Raw genomic sequence first — 22,552 nt, 5'->3', positions numbered from 1 at the left:
TTGAAATGGGACCACACTGCAGCCGCTAGCTTTCCAATACAAAAAGAATTATTAAAATTGATTTACTCTGTCCAAAGTTATGCGGTAACAAACATAAAAAAAAAAAAAAAAATACAGACGAATTGAACACCTCCTCCTTTTTGGAAGTCGGTAAAAATGGGCACCAATCTGTCAGGTCGGCCTTTAATTTTTATATTTCAATCGCAGTAAACAGGAAATTTGTTTTTTTTTTTAATTTATAAAATATCATTTGAAAAAATTATAAATTGAAAAGCATCAAATTTTCTTCGTGTTTCTTCTCGGAAAATGGTCAATAATACTGCAAGTCGAAATCGTAGACAAGTGCACTGTTGACTGTTTCCCCCTATTTCGGACCTGAGCAATCGATTGGCATCATTAGTTTCTCGATTTATCGGTACGACTTCGAACACAATTTTTTTCGGAAGTTTTTTCAATAACGTTTGAGCAGAATAAAAATAGCAGTAGGTTTAAACAAAAAAAATTACTTTAAACCGGGAGAAATGCTTAAAAATATTGAAAAAACTTCTGACAAAAATCGATAAATCGAAAAACTAATGATGCCAATCGATTTATCAGGTCCGAAATAGGGGGAAACAGTCAACAGAACACATGTCGGAAATTTTTTTTTGAAAAAACTTGCATAGTGTAATTGTTAACAAATTAGTGATGTGCGTGGTTTTTCCGTTTTTGTGCGTTTTTCGTCGGTAATTTAAAACAATTAAGAATTACGGTAGCTGACATTGGTCGCCAAATTGTCATGTCTTGACAATTTGGCGACCAATAATGTCAGCTTGGAAGATATTACCTTTTTATGTGTACTGTGTATTTCAACTACCTACTCAATTTGAGCTTGTTGTGTTAAATAACGAATAACATATAAAATGAGAACTATTCATTTAGTTTCAACTGCTAAACTTTCCGATTGTACAGAGAAAAATAGACCACGTAAAATAGAACAAAAACAATAAGATTTCTCTATGGTTTTCATCCAAGAAGGAAACCTTATTAAAACAATCGGGTTTTCCTTATTGTTTTAAAATCTGCTCTTGTAGGGGAAAAAAAACCACGACCAGGCCGGGAATCGAACTGAAGACTTCAAATTATTAGTAGCCCACCTTAAGACCTGAACCAACCTGATATGAAAATATTGCTCGCGATTTTTGTTCTAGTGCCAAGTTGCAAAAAAAATGCACTTTTCACTCAAATTTTAATAAGATTTTCTCTATAAAAATAATAAGAAATCCTTATAAAATAACCTTATTAATCGTTGCTTTTAATAAGTTTTCCTCATAAAACATATGGGCAGTAAAACAATATGGCGATCTGTTAGTTTTTAGATGGTCATATTTTTCTCTGTGTGGTTTGGCATTAATAGGATATAAAGTGGGAGGTACGGTCTTCCCAAATAACAATTTTGCTTCTATAAAGCTTTACAGAAGCTATAGAAGCACCTGTAAAGCTTAACAGAAGCAAAATTGTTTGTTGGGTTTACAGCAAGGTAACATTCATCTGCGTCCGTCCTCGTCCCTGCTTGCTATCACTGTTTGTTTCAAGCCTTTTTACACACAATTTGTTTAAAAAAGGCACTTTTTGAGATATAAAGAAAAAACATTTCTTAGTGCACTTATGTGACAAAAACTTATAACCGAAATAAAAAATGTTTTTATACACTATCTACTTGCCATTAGACTAAAAAATAATTTTAAAAGAAAAGATCATAAAAATCAGGCGGTTTTGAATTTTGTCTATACTTTGCAGTTCAGTGCAAACTGAATCAACGCACTGTGAGCTGTCCTTTTTCTATCGGAATCTAATGAATAGTGCTACTGATGTGTTGAAACTATATTAAAACTAATAGCCCTTTGAATTCCACAAATGAATAGTTATGGACTGCATATAACATTTTCCATTCCATTATTAGTTATGGTCCTATTAAAAAGAATAAAATGCACGACTGGGGCCGCACGTACTTGCTCTTGCAGTTAAAAGCACTTTTATGTCAGCTTACTTGTGGATTATAAGAGCTGCCTCTATATACATTTTTAAGAAATTTGGTTGATGTAGGGGAAGAGCCGGCATGGAGACCAAATGTTAGTTAAATACAATTTTATTTTATTTGACTTGATTTTTTTTGAGAAAAACTAAAAATGCAGTTTTACTGCAACTACTCTGTATATTACGTATGCAAAATTTTATCAAAATCATTAGAGCCATTTTTGAGAAAATTGCAATAACTCCATAATGATGTACGGGAAGAGCCGACATCCGCGATTTAAAAAAATGTAAAGACCATATTTCCACTATCCGTATTTTTTGAGAAAAACTAAAAACGCAGTTATGTTAGAACTATGTACAGCATTACGTGTGTTAAACTAAATCAAAATCGTTAGAGCCGTTTTCGAGAAAATTGCAATAACTCGAAAATTTTGTATGGGAGGTATACGTTCTAAGCGAGATATTAAAAAAAAAAAAAAAACCAACCTTGGAAATTACGAAAAAACCATCCATACCAAATTTCAACAAAATCCGTCCACCCATTTAGGCTGTAGCTACTTGCACGGACGCACAGACCGACGGACGTCATGACGAAACCCACTTTTTTGGACTTCTCCATCATCGTAATGTTAGTTTTGATTCAAACCTCGAATTTTTTTTTGACACGAAACCAATACTTGCCCTATAGAGCAAGTAAAAAACAAAAAAAGGAAACATTTGTACCTTTGGCCATCAAAAGTCATATAGATGGTAGAGCACTTAGTCAGCGAGTAAAGGGTTCCATGTTCAAGTCCAGGTTGGGGCATAACATTTTTTTTCACTTTCTGTTTTTTTTTTTTTTTGGGAAATTGAAGCGAAACAAAAATAAATATAAATACATATCATTATTTTGTAGACAGTTAAAATTAAATTTCGATTCAAAAATTTATAGGAACGTTACAACCCCGAAATCCGTTAAGCCATAATAAAGTCTCCTCTATTCAACGTTGAATAAATTTTATGAATACCTACATTTTTCACGTTTAAAGGCATCAAAAGTTCTTTATAGAACTTTATACTGCATAAATCAAATAACTACCTGCAAATGTAAACATTTTGAAAACTACAAGACAAACTTTTCTCGTTTTAAAGCAGTTTGAAATTAGACATGTTTTTTTCGATTCGTTGGACAAATATTTTCACTTTACTTTTACTGAAACAATGCTTTTTCCATTGTAATTGATATCCAGTTTGATTCTGGTTGTTTCTTTATTCAATAATTTTACCCTCTGCATCAACAAATAATCATCATTCATCAGTGTTGCCAGAATATTTTAGAGGCAAAAAGCCGATTTTGATTTTTTTTTGCCAAAAGTAAAAAATGGACCAAAAAACGAAAACGAATTTTTTTGGTATGAGAATTTTGATTTTCAGATAACTTTTTCTTATCAGACTATAAATGCATAATTTTCACTGTGTTTATGTTGATAAAATCTGGTTTTCATGCTCACTGACGGGTGTTAAATTAAATTTGTAATGTTTAAAAATGAAAAAATGTATGCAAATTGGTTGTCTCTGTTCACATCTCTGGTGAATTTTTGTTGTAAAATGCTTTGATTTTAAAAACGCATCTTAAGTCGCCAAGTTCAAAATTAAAAGAGCCAAATTCCAATCACCTAAAATTAAACGGATTTCTGCACGGTTTTTAGACAAGATGACTTCCGACATAAATTAAACAGAGATCCACCTAATTTAAGATGAAAATCTTCTTATTTTCATTAATTTTTGCTTAATTTAAGACGAAATCCATTTTGGCTAAAATCCATGCAGAAATCTGCTTAATTTTGGACTGGAAAACTCACTGTTTTATATTCCTTTTTGTATAAGCTTTTCTTAAAAAACAATACATTTCAATTTATTTCTGTGAAAGCATCTTTGTAAATGATATAACAATAACAAAACAGGGATATGAATAGGCCAAATTCCGACCACCTAAAATTAAACGGATTTCTGCATGGTTTTTAGACAAGATGACTTCCGACTTAAATTAAACAGAGATCCACCTGATTTAAGATGAAAATCTTCTAATTTTCATAAAAATAAGAAGATTATCACATTAAATTAAGTGGATTTTTGCTTAATTTAAGACGAAAGCCATTTTGGCTAAAAACCATGCAGAAATTTGCTTAATTTTGGTCTATTTTTCTGTGAACACATTTAAGTAGAAAACTCACTGTTTTGTATTCCTTTTTGTATAAGCTTTACTTAAAAAACAATATATTTTAATTTATTTCTCTGAAAGCATCTTTGTAAATGATAGACAATAACAAAACGAGGAGCAATGTTACTTATATTTATCTTTATTTAACAGAAAAGGTCCTCTGTGCACTGCTCCCCCTACTCTTCTTTCAGTAAACCAAAATAAAGAAACAATTTATAATTATTTTTCTTAACAAACAAATGGCTTGAGAATGCTTAAAGTCTTACCTCAGCAAATATATTTTTTGTTTTTCAAATATTAATTTTCTTAATTTCTTAATTGTAAAAAAAGAAGTTAGAAGTTTAATTTTTGTAGCATTATCACTTTCCCAAATGCTTAATGTAAAAAAAACATTTTTCTTAACATTACCTATTAATTTTATTATAAAAAATAGAAAGTTAGAAAAATGGTTTTGTGGTTTATTTCAGGGAAAATTGCAACTCCCAATCAAACAATAAATAATAAACCTTTTATCTTTTCTAAATAGGATTCATAAATTTAAAAATTGTTCACTACACTTGTTTTTATGATCTTTGCAATTTAAAAGCAAATAAAAGACTAATCCATTAATTTTCCCGACGTTTTGTATGTTTTTTTGCCTAGGCACTATAATAGTCCCAGAGTTAAATCTTAGCTCTGAAATTTGTAATCATATATCTCCCACTGCTAAATTCCAAATTGAAGGCTGATTCAAAAATTAAGTAAAAATTTAAAAATATGACTTTTATATATATTTTTGTATTTTAAATATTTTTTAACACAATATCTTAATATAATTATCACAGATATCTTTTTCCTTAAATCTAGCACCAAATTCACTCTAACAGTTTAACTTATACTTTAACTCATCTCCACATCAATATTATGTCCATTTGAATGTCTGCTCTCCATATGCCTCTGTAAATCCCTCCTCCTAGCCAAAGTCTTATTACATAAATGACATTTGTAAGCCGATGTCCCCGGTTGCAAATGCAACCTCACATGTTTATTCAAATTAGACGGATCACCGAATGGCCTCAAACAGAATTTACACTTTAACGGTTTAAACCCGGTATGCGTTCGAATATGAATTTTTAAACCATACTTCCGGGAATACACCTTGCCACAGTAGATGCAAAGATGTCCTTGTTTCGAAGTTCCCATATTACTGACAATGGCTTCAATTTGAGCTGCAGCTTCCATTGGATTCATGGGTGGTTGTACGATGCTTTGAGATGGTGATTGTTGCGGATGTTGTGGTGGACTACTTCTCAGTGGAATAAACATCCTTGGTTGGTTTATTGAAATCGACGAAGCCAATGACGGCATGGACGAACTTATAGGCTTGAAAGCTGATAACCGAGATGTCGTAGTCGTTGGATATGTCATAGTTGTTGGACATGGTGCAACTGTCGAAAGTTGAGCAAACATCGATGCTTTCATGGCATAGTGCAAACGAATCCACAAAATATCCAATGAATGTCGTCCACAGGCTAACGCTATGTGAATTTTAAGCGGATTTGGTGTTTCAAAGGACAATCCACAGAGATGACAAGTGTATCGTTTATTTCCTGAAATAAAAAAAAATAAAAATGGAGTGTTAAAAAAATAAAAAAAAAATAAAAAAAAAAAATTATCGCAGCCGGTAGGATTCGAACCTACGCTCCCAGAGGGAATCTGATTTCGAGTCAGACGCCTTAACCACTCGGCCACGACTGCTATGTTAACTTGGTGTCAAATAAGCTATTTAAATTACCTTCAATATTACTGGGAGTTAGAAATGGAATTGACATCAAAATAGCCAACTCTTCTGAAAACCATGCCACCAGTTCTTCACCCTTTTGAATATCTTTGATAGCTCGAAGTTGTACTGAACTGCTACTTTGTCGGTTAACTTCGAAGACTACATTGTAGCTATGAACATCTTCAGAGAGTTTTATTCTTCTCAACCAAGAACAATCCTGTTCCATGATACTGGATAAGTTTCCTCCAAGGACTTTGCAGAAATCTGTTCCATTCGGGATGATTCCATTAAAGGATATCAGTGTCAAGGTGGATATATGCTTTGAAGAGGTATCTTTTTGTACTGCTTCCGCTGCCAATACTCCCGAATCCTTTCGTCGAGTTAAGGCTGCTTGGTCAACAATTGATGGTGGAGTTGATCGACTGCTTTCGCGACTTGGACTTGCACTTGGCAATAAATGTTCAATACGAAAAATCATACTCGGAGTTTTACGTTCCACACGCTGAACTGAAGATCCAATTAGAGTGCTATTAGATGGCAGCACGGGTAACATCGCGTATAGTAATCCTTATTAAAGAACTATTCCAACTGAGGTCTAACTTGAAAATGAACTCTTATTAGAAGAAGGATTTCCTTTTATACTTCGGTGTCACAAATCCAAAGTCACCCTTATTATTGCAAAAAAGGACATTCGCGTTTGAAATTGGTCACAGTGCAACCCTGCCACCAAAAATTGACAAGCATACTATACTACATCCCTCTGCAGGCTGGGTGACAAGTGCGTGAGGTCTCACGACCTAACCCAGCATCCTCTTCCTCATATGTATCGCACTTAAAGAGAACAATGTTATGGAAATGCGAAAATCCGCAGCCGGTGTTAGTCGGTTAACTCTGGAGCAAGTGTTTTCTTCACAGAGTGACATGGTTTGGCTTCGGCCTTTTGGCTTTTTTCATATATCCTAAGCGGTAGACAAACTTGGAGGGTTGAAATCGGGTTTTAATTGCAATTAAACGATCGGCAACGGTAAGGTTTATATGTACCGTACATCATATATCGCACCCTCCTCCTCTTTTGGTTAAGTTCATAAACTTGTTCGAAATATAAAGGGAGAGGGAAGATTATAGGGATTCTAATGATTGTTCGGGTGTTTACATTCAAAATAAGTTATTTTTACCCTCTGGATCAACAGGATGATTGTGGTGAGTATGGTTTTTAAAAGCGGCTTCGGAACGGAATAGACTAGATTATAATATAAGGAAGGGTGAGGATAGTAAAAAGAAAAAAACATGTGCTTCCTATCTTAGTACTGATGTGTTAAAACAACTTAGGGCTTAGGGGTTGGAATAAAGCAAATCAAAATTATTTTTGTTCAACTAATTGTCTATATAGATGGACGCATTTAAAATATTTGTAATTGAAAATAACATTCGAATCAGGTACAGTACAGTGTGGTGCGGTACAAGAATGTGTGCACTTGTGCAGGTTTCGCCACCATTTCCGGTTTTTGGTTTATATGTAGTAGGTAGTGCGGGCAGGCAATTTGGTACGCAACCAAAATTAATTGAATTATTTTAATTCTAAAGGGTCTGGTATAGAATTTGAACCAGCTGAATAAGCTTAATTTTGTGATTTTTGTTTTTACGTTTAAGTAAAATTTTTAATAAAATGCTACTTGAATATGGTTTTTCATTTTCAAATTTATAAAATTAAGAGTATTGAGTAGTGTTCCAGTGAAACTGAAGTCATGTAAAGGAGTAATTGTTTTCAATATTACTTCTGTTTTATGCAAACATAAAAAAAGCCGAACAAGTTCGAAAAATGTTTTTTTTCATTATTTGCATATGTACCTACTACTTGAAATGCCCTTAGTTTATTTCGCTTAATTTTTTAAAAGTTTTTTTTCATACAAATAAGGTAAATGTGTATGCAAAAATAAATTAAAAAAAAAAACAGAAACTTCGTTCTGTAAACGAAAACAAACAATGAATAATAAAAAAAAGTAAATACTTATGCCGTATTTACAGTAAATATTAATCAACACCTTAAACCAAAATTAAAAAAATTCATTCTCAAGTTTTCGAAAATTTAATTTTTCAAAAAAAAAAAAATAATAATTAATAATATTATTCCAAAAAATGTAGGTATTTACTAAAAATTGTATTTTTAATTTATACTTAAACTCTATGCCTAATTGCTTTTGTATACAAATTTTGAATAAAAAAAAAAAAAACGGTTCTATGACAGGTACCTAATAGTTTTCGAAAAAAAAAATGTTTCATCAAAAAATAGAACTAAAACTAATATTTGAATTTTACTTAACAAAAAAAAAAATTTGGAAGCCGGTTTTAAGAACATTAAATTAAAATTTGAAAAAAAAAAAAAATAGGTAAATATCATACCTACACGGAGGAAAAAGGACACCTTAAATAGTCCAGTGCATTTATAATAATATGACCCAGCAGTTTGTACCACCCGCCATATTTGTTTTTCTCATTGTTTGGTATAGCGTTAGCTGAATATCATAAACCCTGATTTTTCGCACTCGTGAAACTCAAATTTTGGCCGCTATCTTGGATTTAAGTTTTTACTGAATATCTTGACTTTTGTTTATTCAGGTTAGTAATACAATAAACGTAGACAATTGAATACCACTTTTAAGTTAAGTTAACAACTTTTTTCGACATTGTGAATATAAAAAATGAGCACATTTTATCAAAATTTTGAAAAAAAATGTCCGAGAAAAAATTTTCAACTTAAAATTCTCTATAACTCAGCTGTATACCTTTTTTTGTATCGTTATAAATAGGTACAAAAGTTTATATTTATACTTTTTTGTTAAAAAATACTCCTTTTGTCCAAATGTATAGGTATGTAATATGTATAGCCATTAAAAATAATAAAAAGCACGTCTTAAAAATATGAATTTTGTCTATAAAATACTCACTAAGCATTTAAAATTCATGATTTATAAATATAAAATTATTTGTTGTCAGTTAAAAGGGGTATTTTTCAACAGAAAGGTATTAATAACTTCATTCTCATGTTATAATTTTTTTTTATATTTTTCGGTGTTGTTAAGTGTTGCTCATTTTTCCGAACTTCAACTGATTAAAAAAATTGTTTTATTTGTAGAAGTATTGATAACGATTAAAACTTGATTCACAACTGTTTCCATTATTATTCTCTTCAATCGAGAACGAAACGAAAACGAGAAAATGACCTCACAAGTTTTTCGACTTCTAATTAAGCCTAATTTTTGTTTCCAAGTTAAAAAAATAGTTTGGACTAAAAAAAAGTTTTCTACTGATTCCACTAAATTAAAAAAATAAACCATTAGGCGTGTTTTTTTTTGCAAAGCTATCCGCAGCAGAATTTCCCAAATATCAACACGTAACAAAAATGTTATTGCACACACCAAGAGAAAGGAAAACGTTTTCTTATACTCTTCGTCAAAATTCTACCCGTAGCTTGGTTTAGCTTCTATTCTTATCGGCAGCTGCGTGTTGTTTTTGTAATGCATGTAAACGCCAACTGCGGATACTGATAGCAATGCCAAAAGCACACAGCTATTGATTTGATTAATGATTATACTGACTAACGTTTAATCTATAGTAATTGATTCAAGAAAGTTATCATTAATCGGGATTACTGATTAAATTTTGTAATCACTAATTTTACGTTACCTAATCGTTTATCAGATTACTTTCACATTATAGTCCATCTGCATAAACCTTCAACAAAAGTCGTTAACTAATGAAGCAGTTTGAGATAATTTATAGTTTTTAGATTTTTATCTTCGTGCGCAGTTGTTATCGATGTTGGCGTTAGATATTTTTAACTACGCGATGACTTCTCGAAATGAGATAGTTAAAATATTTCACCGCAAAAAGGTTAAGAAAATTGAGTTTTTACTACAAAACCCATACATGCTGGGCAGTGGCGTATCTAGAAGAAAATTTGGAGGGGGCTAGAAAATTTTTCAAAAATTTTTTAGAAGGTAAGGCCATAACTACAATTACTTTCTTATTTCTTTCTAGCGCTATTTGTTTTTGGAAAAAACTACAAAAATTGTTTTTTTTTAAATCAAAAAATAAGCTTTGTGCATCATTATTCTTAATTTTGTGGTCGAAAAAACTGTTACAAAATGAGTTTGAAAATTTTCATTTTTTGACTTTTTGCAAAAAGTTGGCGTTTTAGTTATAGCTTAAATGTACGAAAAAAAATTTGTTTCTCTTTTTTATCCATCTTTGATCGAGAGTGAAGGGCTGTGCTGCGGTACTGAAAGTGGTAAAGTAGCATTTTACTGCTACTACTCGACAGCTTCATACCCTGTCTCCTCCTTTCATAATAAAAGTAGTGTTTTTTCAAAGTTCTTGTATTGCAAACATTTTACACACACAGCAAGGAGTTCAGTTATCCATAAAAAAACACTTTATTTCATTCGAACTTTGTCATGTGCTGAATTCAAAACTATTAACAGATTTATTCCTATCACGTCTATATAGTTTTTGACCTATACTCATTTCATTACCTATTATTTTCGATATAAATGCCCATGTTGCGCAATTTGAACGAAAGTGAATTAAAATCACTTTTCAATTTCACGTGAAATGAAATATCATATTGTTCATTTCGATCGATTTCGAAAACTTCGAAATCGCTTCAAACTATCAAAACTGAAAAATCATCCATTTTTATTTTGAAATTACTGCTGCTTTTTAATCCAAATCAGAAGCGCAAAATGGAATTTGCTAAAAGAAACCATTAGATATGTTGGCCACTAAGATTTTGAGATATCAAAAATTTCTATTTCCAATATCTTTAAAATACGGCAAAATTTAACCGTGATGTAATTCGACGTCAAAATACCAAAAAAATGATCTGAAGAATTCCGAATCGGACTAAAATACGAAAAAAAACTACGCCAACCCTCAACGTCAGCTGAGGCTCTTGAGGAGGGCTTGAGCCCTCCCCCCTCAATACGCCACTGATGCTGGGTTCAATCGTAATGAAACAGTCAGTAAGAAAATCTATGACTTTTTGAACATTGATTCGTTAATTTTTATAGGAAAGAGTTGCTCTTAATTTAAGTTTTTGATACCAAATGAAAACGAATATCTTACAACAAACTCGATTAGATACTGGTGACATTGTTCATACTTTCTTTTTTAACTGTCCACTAATGATCTAAGTTCTAGGTTGATTATGTTCTTTTTTAACATTAAATACATTATACATTCTTCATTTACTTCTTATTATGCCTATATACATGCCCAAGCCCACCCACTGTATCCAAACAAAAGGCCTTAATCAATGAACACATTAATCTACATGATAAGAAATCACTTTGACATTACAATTTAATTTAATATACAAATAGGGAACTGTATTATACATTAAACCCAAAATCAACTTGCACCATCATCATCGTCAAACGATTCTAAACCCAAAAACCATATAGCCAGCCCATGCGGTTTTTAATGCAAAAACAAATCCAAGCACTTGTCATAATTCCCATATTCAATGTCGAATTCGATCCTAATCTCTCACCACGCTAATTTATCATCGCACTTCGATCAACAAAATTTAGCCCTCATATTGTTTACCCAGTGCATCAGCGAAACTCGGCCCGACCCGGCCTTCCTCTCGCTATTATAAGCACTTTGTATAGATGTCAAAAATCTTTATTAATGCACATTAACTAAATTCTTTGACAAAAATGAAAAAAAGTGATCCACTTGAGGGTGTCGCGCACTAAACACATAGATGTAGGTCCATAGCCGGTGTTGAGTGAATTCGGTCCAATATTCTACTCATTGCCATGGCCACGTGGTGAAATTCCCGAAGCTCTTAGTCGAGTACAAGCATCAACTACCAATAACAACCCTCACTGGAAGTATAGTAAGTAGAGTCAAATATAGAGAGAGGAAGTCTATACCTACCTACTAAAATAGCAAGACATGATGGTGCCAAAGCAATGGGAATTCGTCATGTGGTAAGCGCAAAGAATAGTTCATCGTCATAGACTCGTTGCAAACTCTTCCAAGTTGAACCCTTGTATTTAAAGATTTGACATCCGTGACCAGATTTTGGTACATACACCAAAAATCCTGCAGGCAAGAAGTTAATGGCAATAGAATAAGCGTAAAGTAGGGTAGTGGTTATGGTTTGTGTTGAATTTTATGGAAAGGGGGTTGTTTCCTAGTTCAGCAAGCAACCAAGCTCGCAGGTGTTTCCATTGAAGCGTCATTTGAAAAACTCATGTAAAAGTATTTTATTGTTTTCGGTTGTATGAATGTATGATTTGACGATAAGGGATTTATAGATTAGGATTTGTTTTTGAGGCGAGATTTATTTAAGGTATATTAATGTTGAATTTGGTTATTGCATAAATATATCTTGGGTGCATTTTTAATTGAAAAATCTGATTGAGTAAAATCAGATTAAATTACTATTCAATCAGCGAAACTTAGGCGTATAGAGTTTGCGTAAAGTAAGGGTAGTGCAAGCCGTACAAGAATGCAAAACAAAATAAATACAATAATACAAATAAAAGAGGAAGAGCAAGTTAAATGTGACCAAGTCCTGCATTTTTTTTCACTGCACCTGCACCAAATATATTAATCTGAAATGGTAGAAAGTAGCATCGATCGTTTAATTGAGTTTTTAAGAACCCCACGAAAATCTCAAATTCAATCGTATATTCCTCAAATAAAAGACACCATCTTTGGAACTACATTTTTTGCTGACGACTTAACGCAATTCTACTTAAAGAATGGAAACTCATAAACGAGTCTTATATCAAAAATAAAGAAAAATGCTCTTAATAATTTTAATGGACATGTATAAAAAATAAAACCCATGAGTGAGTCGGACGAACTATCTTTTCAGTCCCTACATATTCATACTTAAAAATCAGTTAGAAAAATGTTGATCCTAAAGCTTTTTTCGAAAAAATAACGAAAGTTTTTAAGAACTAAAATTAGACTTTAACTTATTGCCAATTTGTATTTACTAATTTCAATATAATGGCCCTTAGTAATAGACTCGAACTCAGCGAAAGCTCGATTTAAACATCCCACTTCCAAATTATAAAGAGCTACAATTTTAAAATCAATTTAGTTATAGGTGAACTAGATAGATGTATATTTTATCACCATTATTTTTTTTTTTTTTTTGTTAAAATCGAATTTTGTTAAATTCGGGCCTATTACTAGGGGAAAATGAAACTACACCTAAACGATAGAAAATATTATAAGAAACACTTTGCATCTTTATTTTTTGGTCTACGACATACTGGAGCTTGAATATTCACTTAGAAGCAAAAACTGGATTTAAGCCCCTATCGATCCAAGAAATAAAAACTGACAGTTCCTCTACGAACAAGATAGACGGTATTAACTTTGATGGACACTTTGTGGAGGAATCAAAAAAATTAATTTTATTAATTGCTAATTTGATGCGCAAAAACTTGTAACTCGCATGGTTTTTGAGTTATTAAATTTTCTGCAGTTAGCGGACAAAATCTGCAATGATTTAATACAAAAGGTTTAGCTGACATCCAACTTTGAAGACTTTTAAATGCTTTTCAATTCCATAAACTTCGTTTTTATAGCTTCAACAGTGTTTTTTTTTATAATTTGTTTTTGGTGTCCAAAATTGAAGTTAATTAAATGCTATTTTTTTTTTTAGCAAAAATTTGTAGGTCCACCCAGTCGTTTTTTATTTCAATTTTAAGTTAAAAAAAGTGCACTTCCGGTTTTCTCAGACCAGTGGAGACATTTTGAAAGAATACATTTTAAAAAATTTTTTTCTTTTGCCAGTAATTATTGTTGCTTTTGAAAATCATTTATTTGATGCACAGCTCTATTTAGTAACTCCAACATTTTTAAAAATTCCAAACGCATTATTTCGAACTAAGGCCAAAACAAACCAATAAAATTGAATTTATTTCAAATATTCCACAAAAAAAAAAACAAATTTTGTTTACGTTTTCTTCTTTAAAAAAAATTAGCATACACCAAATTTATCGACCATCCGTTTATCATAGCATTTATCATTCTATGCAAAGTCTTTAATAATAGCGGACAATTTAAAACAATTGTCCTTTTAATATCTAACTTACATTATCTCAAATCGTAAGGGCTTGGTTGCTCTTTGGTTTAAAAAAAAAAAAACAGTAAAAAAAAGTTTTAATGTCAGCTCTTTTGTTTGCATTTGGGTAATAGGTACGAGAATCCAAATAGTACCAGGTATCTGTTTACTTAAAACTTTTGACATATTTACACGTTGACAATGATAAATTGCACAAAAAAAAAAAACAAAGACAAATTGTTGGACTTTAATATTGTTTTAAGGGCCTTTTCGAACTTTTTAGCTGAGGTTAATAACAATTTAAAGGCGTATTTTCCTTTTATATAGATAGAAAGTATACTTTCGTTTCAAAAAATCTCTAAATCCTTCATTTCACTCAGACAGGTTTATTTAACTAGTCATCAACAATTCTACATACATACATGTGCAAATGTATGTAAACATTTCATTGAAGAATAAAATTCAAGGTCTTGGATGTGCTCTAAATTCTTAAAAAAAAATCCGAAAATAAACATTAATCAACTACCAACTATACTTTTCACCAGGAAAAAATGTTCAACCTCATCAATATCCAATTGAAACACTATTTCATAACTTTTTGTTCGTTGGCTTCCATATTGAGCGTTTGCTTTGTATTAATCAGTGTGGTCTACTTACGCAACTAAAATTATTTCAATTATTTTTTTTTACTTAATCTTCTTCGTGTGCTACATCTTAGGTGCGAAAAATTAATTTTCCAACTACCTATACTCTTCATAGGCATCGCCGTTTGGATCTTTTGTGTTATGCATTTTCATTTTCATCCGCATCTTGAGTTTCAATAAAAAGAAAATCGATCTAAGAACGGTTTCAGTGTATCGTGCATTATTAATGCAATCAAATCTCTGACGCTACATCAAAGCAATGCGTGTGGTCAGTTTGAACATTTTTCCAAGAGTTTAAAAAAAGGATTAAATTGATTTATTTCTTTTGTAATTGTAGATATGGATTTTAGTTTGTTATTTAGCAACGGTATATACGGCGGGATATCCACGTGGTGGTAATGGAAATGGCAAAAATGGTGGAGGCGGGCGTAATGGCGGTGGTAAAAATGGTGGTGGAGGTGGAGGAGGAGGAGGTGGGGGTGGGTACTCATACTTACCACCTGATGGCGGTGGTTTCGGTGGTGGTGGCGGTGGTGGAGGAGCAGATGCTCCCTCAGGACCACCGATTCCAATTATTAAAATGGAATCCAAAATCAATGCTGATGGGTCATATAAGGTATGTAACAAAATCAGTTTGATGTTCTATGACAGAAATATTGTTTTTTAGTACGAGTATGAAACTGGGAACGGAATACAAGCCGAGGAATCAGGATACGTAAAAAACGCTGGACCAGAAAGCTCTGGGCATATAAGTGCTACAGGTTCATTTTCATATACAAGCCCAGAGGGTCAGGCAATAGTGTTAACTTATGTCGCCGATGAAAATGGATTCCAGCCACAAGGTGAACATTTGCCAACACCTCCACCCATACCACCAGAAATCGCAGAGGCCTTAGAAAAAATAGCTGCCGGTGGAGGTCATCCAGATGATGGAGGAAATGGTGGAGGCGGTGGTGGTGGTAATGGTGGAGGTGAGGGCAATGGATATTTTTATAAATAAAATTAATGAAAACTTAATTTATGAAAACATTTGTGCTTAGTAGAATGATAAAATATAAAAAATAAATTATAATTATATTTTTTTTTAATTTTAAGCCTTAATATTTTTAGGTTATTGTGAATATTCTTATTAAATATAGTATTATTGTTTTGTAAATAGATATAAATAAATATTGAAAAACTTTCGGGTGGTGTTCGATGTAATTATTTAACAATAATGCATCGTAGTTTTAAAGAGGAAACTACCAAAAATAGATATTTGTTACTGTATGGAGAAAACTTTCTCGATATTAAATTTAAAATTTCAAAAAACGTTTAAAAAAAGAGATTTCTTGAATAATTCATGGATGAGTTTGGAAATAAGACCGCATTTTTTAAGTCAAACTGTAAATAGTGTTTTTAATGAAAAAATTTGTCGTGTTTCATTGGCTTTTGTGTACGTAGATTATTAAAATTGTACACGGCCAAAAACAACAATATATTGCTAAGAATAAAAACGTATTCGTTTTTGTGGTTTGCAAAGTCATTTCCTTGTTAAACTTGGCTCTTCAACAACAAATGATAAATTGAAGCGCTTAAAAATTTGAGGAATCAGTGTTTTAATTTATCTTTATTCCCATACAAAGTCTATTCAACTAGTGAAATTTATTTTAGGCTCAAGACGAATTTATAAGCTTCTAAGAAGCTCTTGATTTGCGAGAAAAAAGAAAAATTAAAAAAAATGTCACTTAGGCCCATTTGCTCATACTAGTCATAAATTCTCATCTTAGCTAGGTCGAACATAACTCTTGTGTTTTACTTAGTTTATTCTAAGTTGCTAAAAAATATTTATGTTTAACCTAGCAATGATTTACTTTCATGATATAAATCGCTGAGAACTTCAAATTCAAAAGTCAAATCAATAGAAACGTCAAATAATTTAAATAGATTTTGAGCAATTTAGCAATTAATATACAACAATACATATCGTTAAATTTTCAAGTTTGTGTCTTTATCTTGCGGAATAAAAGTGTAAAATAGTATATTTGAGCCAAAAATAAGTGTTAATTGGTTAAACAAAAATTATTCGTGTGTGTGTGTAAATGTGCTGGTGTGTCAAAATTAGTCAATGAAATATGACAGCAAAATAGTGCCTCATACAAAAAACTGTGGTGTAAATTGTACCATCTGTGGATGGTTTAAGTTAATGAATGTAAGTTTATTTTTATTAAATTGATAATAATTCATGTCCTTTGTACTACCGACATCAATTTTTGAGCGACATTCTTGCTTTTTTCATAAAATAAAAGTGCCTAGGTAGAACATAACAGCTTAAGTTCTACTATTTCTTCCCCCTAAGTTATGTTAAACTTAGAGGAATTTATGACACAGTTTGAAGTTCGTGCAAACCGTAATGTAGAACTTAAGGGTTTATGTTTCACATAAATATTTAAGACTCGTTTCAGCAAATGGGCCTTAAACAAGCGCTTCAATTACAATAGATTTTTTTTAAGATTGAATTTAATTCATAAATTTCACAAAACATAAACAAAAATTATGAATTTATTTTCATTATTTTAGTTTTCTGTTTTCTTTCATCTTATTGTCTTAATTACCTATAAAATAAATAAATTCATACCAAAATTGGTTGCATGATTCTAATATTTAGCACTCGCTAAATTAAATGTTGAAATATCCTCATTTATTTTGAATGGAAAATTAAAGGCTATTTCTTAAACTTTCTTACCTTATCCCTTTTTTTTACCTTTCATAAAAAAAATTTAAAAAATTAAACATATAAATACTTGGAAAGGTATACATTGTAAATCATATAAGACAAAATCTATGAAATCAACCTATTTACTAGGGTGCTTCTTAAAAATCAATTTTCGAAATTTTAATGGGACACCCTTTCATTTTGTTCTTCTTGCCTTAAATATAAATTGGGTAAAATTTGGTCCAGTTAAAACACGTTCTAGGGGTCTCTACCACAACTCAAAGTTTTGAAAAATACACCAAATTTTGTTTTTTTTTTCTCAGAAAATTTAAAAATTTGTAATCAGACTTTATTAATATAAATCTTTAACTGTTTTGAAAGAAGTTTTGATAAAAATACAGCGGAATAAAAATGAAGTTTAATTTTGAATATTTTTGAATTTGACATTTTTTTCGTGTTATTCTGTAGAATATAGCTTAATTGAAAAATTCAATGATTTTATCTGATTGTTTATGAGCCTAATATCTTTATTCGACAGACAGTTAACTGACTGTTTATTAGAAGATTGAAAAATCGGTTCTTAAACGTACTTTGTATTGTAACAAAAAAAATTTTGTTGAAATTGAACTTTTTTTTTTACTTAAATCTTTAGTGAATGGTAGCGACCACTAAATTTTAATATTAAAATCGGAAAAAAATACCATACACTATGCTTATATGGTAGAACATAATGCAGGGGTGTCCCATTAAAAAATCGAAAAAAAGATTTTTTCGACCATATAAGAAGCACCCTACTATTTACGTTTGATTGTAAACGTAATTTAGTAAAATATTATCCATCAACAAAAACATAACTGTTAAAAATCGTAATTCTATTAGTTATTTCTGGCACAAAAAGCGCTGAGATATAAAAGTGCACTTAATAATCCAGTCAAATAAGGGTTTAACCTCGGAATGAATGCTAATAGAAATTTTTTTTGCTCAATACCCTCGTTTTGGCATTCTATAACATACCTCAAAAGTCTAGAAAAATCGTATGTCCGCAAGTCGCGATTTTCAAGGTCAAAGCAAGAAATGGGGTTTTTCAAAATTAGCAAAAAAAGACGATGGCATTATATACAAGGTACTTTTTAATGCTGATTCCAAAAAAATCTAAAATCAAGGAAATCTGACGTCTCTGAAAAAAGTTATATATGTTTTTCATCTGTCAACCTATATTATTATAACAGTTGCTAACGTACTACCGAAAAACCATTAAAAGTTATGGTAGCGGAACCAAATTTTGCATGAAGGTTTTCATATGCATTATCATTAAGAATCAAAACAATGCAATGAAAAAAACATATATGTAAATCTATGAACAAATGGTATTTTTTGAGAAAGGGGAAATTTTAGGATATGCACTAAAAAACATCCTGGTACAATCTAGGAATAAGTGCTAATAGGATAATTTGTTGGTTTCTTTGTTTGTTTGGAGCTAGAAAGTAACAAATTAAAAAAGTAAACAAAACATTTTTTTCACCAGAAACAGACCTTGTTTTAAAGCTAACAGCATTTTTGTTTTATCAACATGGTTTGAGCTGCTTTCGAGTACATTGTAATACCTACACTTTAAAGCAAAATATTAAAAAAAAACAACAACTTTAAAAATTCCATAAAAATCAGACAGGGAATTTGTGTAGGTACACGTGGATTTTTTCGAGATTTTTCGAGAAAGCGACAGCGATTTTATGACAAGTTTAAGTGGTGTAAAAAATATTATTTATTACTAAGAAAGAATAAATAAAATAACTTGACGTATATGTACGGTGACTACATTTCTTGAAGCGAAACCCGTGTTAGATAAAAAATTTGTTGGATCGTTTTGAAAATATTGATTTTCCAAAAAAAAAAAAAAAATAAATAAATAAAAATTGAAATTTTTTAAAATGAATTTTCATATTTTTTCTTGTTTTATGTCAAGATTTCTTCAACGATTTTATAGGAGAATTTTCGTTGAAATCATTTAAGTCGTTTACTAAATCAAGAAAGCGGTTAATAACTTCTAAAAAATATTTTTTCAATCAAAATCGTGAGAGCTGTTTTTTGACATTCACCCTTATTACTTAAGTCGTTTTTACTCTGGGTGACATAATAGAGGATTGAGTAAAGCAATTATCGTGTCATAGGGAAGAGGGCGAAGAGCGGAGGGAACTGCGAAGTTAAATTTCTAATTTAACCCAAATTGGCGCCCTGGCTAAACCCCTGGGTCCTAGAAAAATAATTTACACCTTTTTGAAAACGTTGTTTAATGTAGACAAGAACCTCTATATCTAAAAAAGAAATGGCCTCATCAGTCAACACATACCTATTTTAAATGAGAAAAAACTTTAACCCTTTCGGGGCGCCATCTAGTGTCAAAATAAAAATCCGAAAAAATTAGAGGATTTTTTTTTATTATTTAGAAACAGTTTTCCCACTTATTAACTTGATTGAAAAATAACGAACGCCCTAATGTACATGTTTACTTTGTTTTATCAAAATACACATAGAAAAATACCACCAAACTAAGCGGATTTCTGCATGGTTTTTTGCCAAGATGATTTACGTCTTAAATTAAGCGGAAATCCACTTATTTTAAGAATAAAATCTTCTTATTTTTTTAATTAACGGAAATCATTTTGGAAAACGATTTTCATAAAAAAAACAAATTTTTTGATTAAAAAGTAATTTTGAAAACAAAACGAGACAAAAACAATGTTTTGCAGCAAAACAAATAATGTTCGCCTTCATTCTCAATTTATCTATGCTTAAAAAGAATTACCTATTTGCCATTAGTTTTCTTTCAAGAACTTATAGTTTGCTTCCGCATCCTATAAATGCTAGATCATTAATAGAACTTTTCTATAAAGCCGATTGATCGCAAAAATAATGTTTGAAATAAATTAGCACTCTACACCCAAGGCGATCCCCACAATGAATTACTAGAATTTTGCTAACGCCCCATCACGATTGTTTAAAGCTAACCGATCAAAGCTTGCTGTGAGTTTATATGTAAAAGAAGTCTTACTTCAATGACGTTAATGGCTGTATCATCGAATTTATGTTGCTTCAGTGATGTTATTTATAGGCTTCTTACTGAGCCTTAAGAAAGGTCTCATACAGTTTAACCCTTGTTTTATTTTTTCTTATTTTTCAAAAAAAAAAAAACAAAAAAAAAAACAATAATAAAATAGCTTCAATAAGTTTGAAGCTGTTATTAAATCGTGGGTTGGTCCCATAAGAATATTCGTTCTATCACTTATATAACACTGATTCGCTTGAAGCTCACAAGTCAATAGCTTGAAAGTTCAGACGCGAGTGAGAAGTGTTCTAAGAGTTACTAACGTTTTTATATTGAAAATATTTCTTTCTGCAAATAATAGCCATGGCTTATCTTAAGGTTAGAACCAGGTTATCACTAAGTTTGCGGTTTCATCAATCATTTAATTTTATTCACAGTATTTTTGGTGGATTTTAATGTTGACAGTTTTTGTTGGAGCTGATGATATCTCTGAAGTAAGTTAAGCTTAAAGTAGTTTCAAAGTAAGATAAGTTCAATAATATAATTTATGACTTTTAAGGTGGAAACAGAGTCATCGTTAAACCCAAGCAACTACGCCTTTTCGTAAGTAACTTTCCAAATGTAATAGAAAACTTCCTAAATATTCATTTTTAGATTTGAAACTGAAAACGGACAGGTGCGAGATGAAAGTATAGAAGTAGATCCTGACTCAAATCCAAAATCAGTACAACCGGAAGCTGATTTGAATGTTAAAGGAAGTTATAGTTTCATTTCCGCAGATGGCTACGAGTACACTACTTATTATAAAGCCGGCAAGAATGGTTACCAGCCATATGTGACAGCTCATAAACTAAAGACGGAAAAGAATTAAATGTTTAAGGCTTTTAAAGCCTGTGTGAAGTTGTGATTGCTTAGTTTTTTTTTTTTATATTTTGTATTATTTTAATCAGATAAATTTTAATATTATTGTGTGAGTTCATCTTTGGAGAAGCCTGAAAATGGAATAAATTAATTGTATCATTTTTTTTTTAACTTGGTCAATGATGTCATTTTCTAAGAACGCGTTGCGTAGTTATAGGTGTTGATGGAGCCGGGATGGAGTTATTCTAGTTTTGTTAGAATTTGATTATAAGCTTAAGTAAATGATATTTTATTGCCAATTAAAACAAAACGAACAAGTTTAATCAGAAGATTAGTGTGTTCAAAGTTTTATGACTTTAAAAGACGAGCACTCAATAACAAATTCAAGAATTTTAGAGTTTTACATTCTATGTTGGTATCTACTTGGAGTAAGCAATGATAAGGATGGTAAAGTTGAAATAATATACACTTTAAAGCAATGGGTTTGCACATTGCACATGAAAGCATCTGTATGGAGATGAAATAATCATGGAATAACAAAGATATTCTAATTTATGAAGTTGCATTAAAATTTAGAATCAACAATTATTATTACCTATAGTACAGTCAAATTATGTTTAGAAATCAAAAAATTATTAAAAAACCTTGCATTTTATTGATCCTTGAAGCTTACTGTAAAAATACAAATTGGTGTATAACCCCTCTGCACACTTCTCAGCCATTTCTTCTCTCATTTTTTCTTATTGATTTATTTAATTTCCATAGATGATACGGTTAGGGTAAAAGTGTGAAAGCAAAAAAAAAATATTCTTCTTAAAATGTTTAATACTTTATCATGCCAAATGTTTGACGCTTTCTAGTTACTGCTTCAGAAGATAGATATGATTGATGACCAAGTTCCCGAATTTTGTGTTTTTTATTTTTAAGTTTTATCCTTAACTCAATTCGCGATAAGCTGAAAGCTTTCCGGATGGAAAAAATAGGTCTTCACCATTATATTAATTGCAGATGAACAGTAGATCACAGGCCACAGCTTAGCTTGCAGATAATCTTTCAAAATTTGAACGAAAAAGCCTTGCAGTGAAAATCAATATTTTTCGCGTGAAACAAGCTGGCAGCTCTAAAAAAAAATTTTGGTTAACTTGTGACAGAAAGACAATGTTGAATGTTTTATTACCGACTTCCAAAAAGGCGGAGGCATTCAATTCGTCTGTAGATATTTGTTTTTTTTTTTTT

General features: G+C 31.1%; 3 protein-coding genes and 1 non-coding gene across 4 annotated transcripts; 2 read left to right on the top strand and 2 right to left on the bottom strand.

Moving 5' to 3' along the window:
• Positions 1-5,095: 5,095 nt before the first annotated feature.
• LOC129909430 (PR domain zinc finger protein 13) lies at positions 5,096-6,531 on the bottom strand. Its single transcript, XM_055986516.1, has 2 exons — positions 5,991-6,531; positions 5,096-5,805 (listed from the first exon to the last, which is right to left on the bottom strand). The coding sequence occupies exons 1-2, from the start codon at positions 6,529-6,531 to the stop codon at positions 5,096-5,098; spliced, it is 1,251 nt and encodes a 416-aa protein (XP_055842491.1).
• Positions 5,872-5,953, bottom strand: Trnas-cga (transfer RNA serine (anticodon CGA)). The gene has a single exon. It is a non-coding gene; the product is annotated as a tRNA-Ser (tRNA).
• Positions 6,532-14,976: 8,445 nt separating the features above from the next.
• On the top strand, positions 14,977-15,717 carry LOC129909429 (endocuticle structural glycoprotein ABD-4). Its single transcript, XM_055986515.1, has 3 exons — positions 14,977-14,985; positions 15,055-15,333; positions 15,385-15,717. The coding sequence occupies exons 1-3, from the start codon at positions 14,977-14,979 to the stop codon at positions 15,715-15,717; spliced, it is 621 nt and encodes a 206-aa protein (XP_055842490.1).
• A 5,179-nt stretch (positions 15,718-20,896) lies between these two features.
• On the top strand, positions 20,897-21,452 carry LOC129912512 (larval cuticle protein 65Ag1). The gene is made up of 3 exons (XM_055990794.1): positions 20,897-20,949; positions 21,015-21,058; positions 21,110-21,452. The coding sequence occupies exons 1-3, from the start codon at positions 20,911-20,913 to the stop codon at positions 21,324-21,326; spliced, it is 300 nt and encodes a 99-aa protein (XP_055846769.1). The 5' UTR covers positions 20,897-20,910; the 3' UTR covers positions 21,327-21,452.
• Positions 21,453-22,552: the final 1,100 nt, after the last annotated feature.

The sequence above is a fragment of the Episyrphus balteatus genome, chromosome 2 (assembly GCF_945859705.1).
Source record: "Episyrphus balteatus chromosome 2, idEpiBalt1.1, whole genome shotgun sequence".
NCBI classification, from domain to species: Eukaryota; Metazoa; Arthropoda; class Insecta; order Diptera; family Syrphidae; genus Episyrphus; species Episyrphus balteatus.
This window is presented reverse-complemented; position numbering and strand designations above follow the sequence as displayed.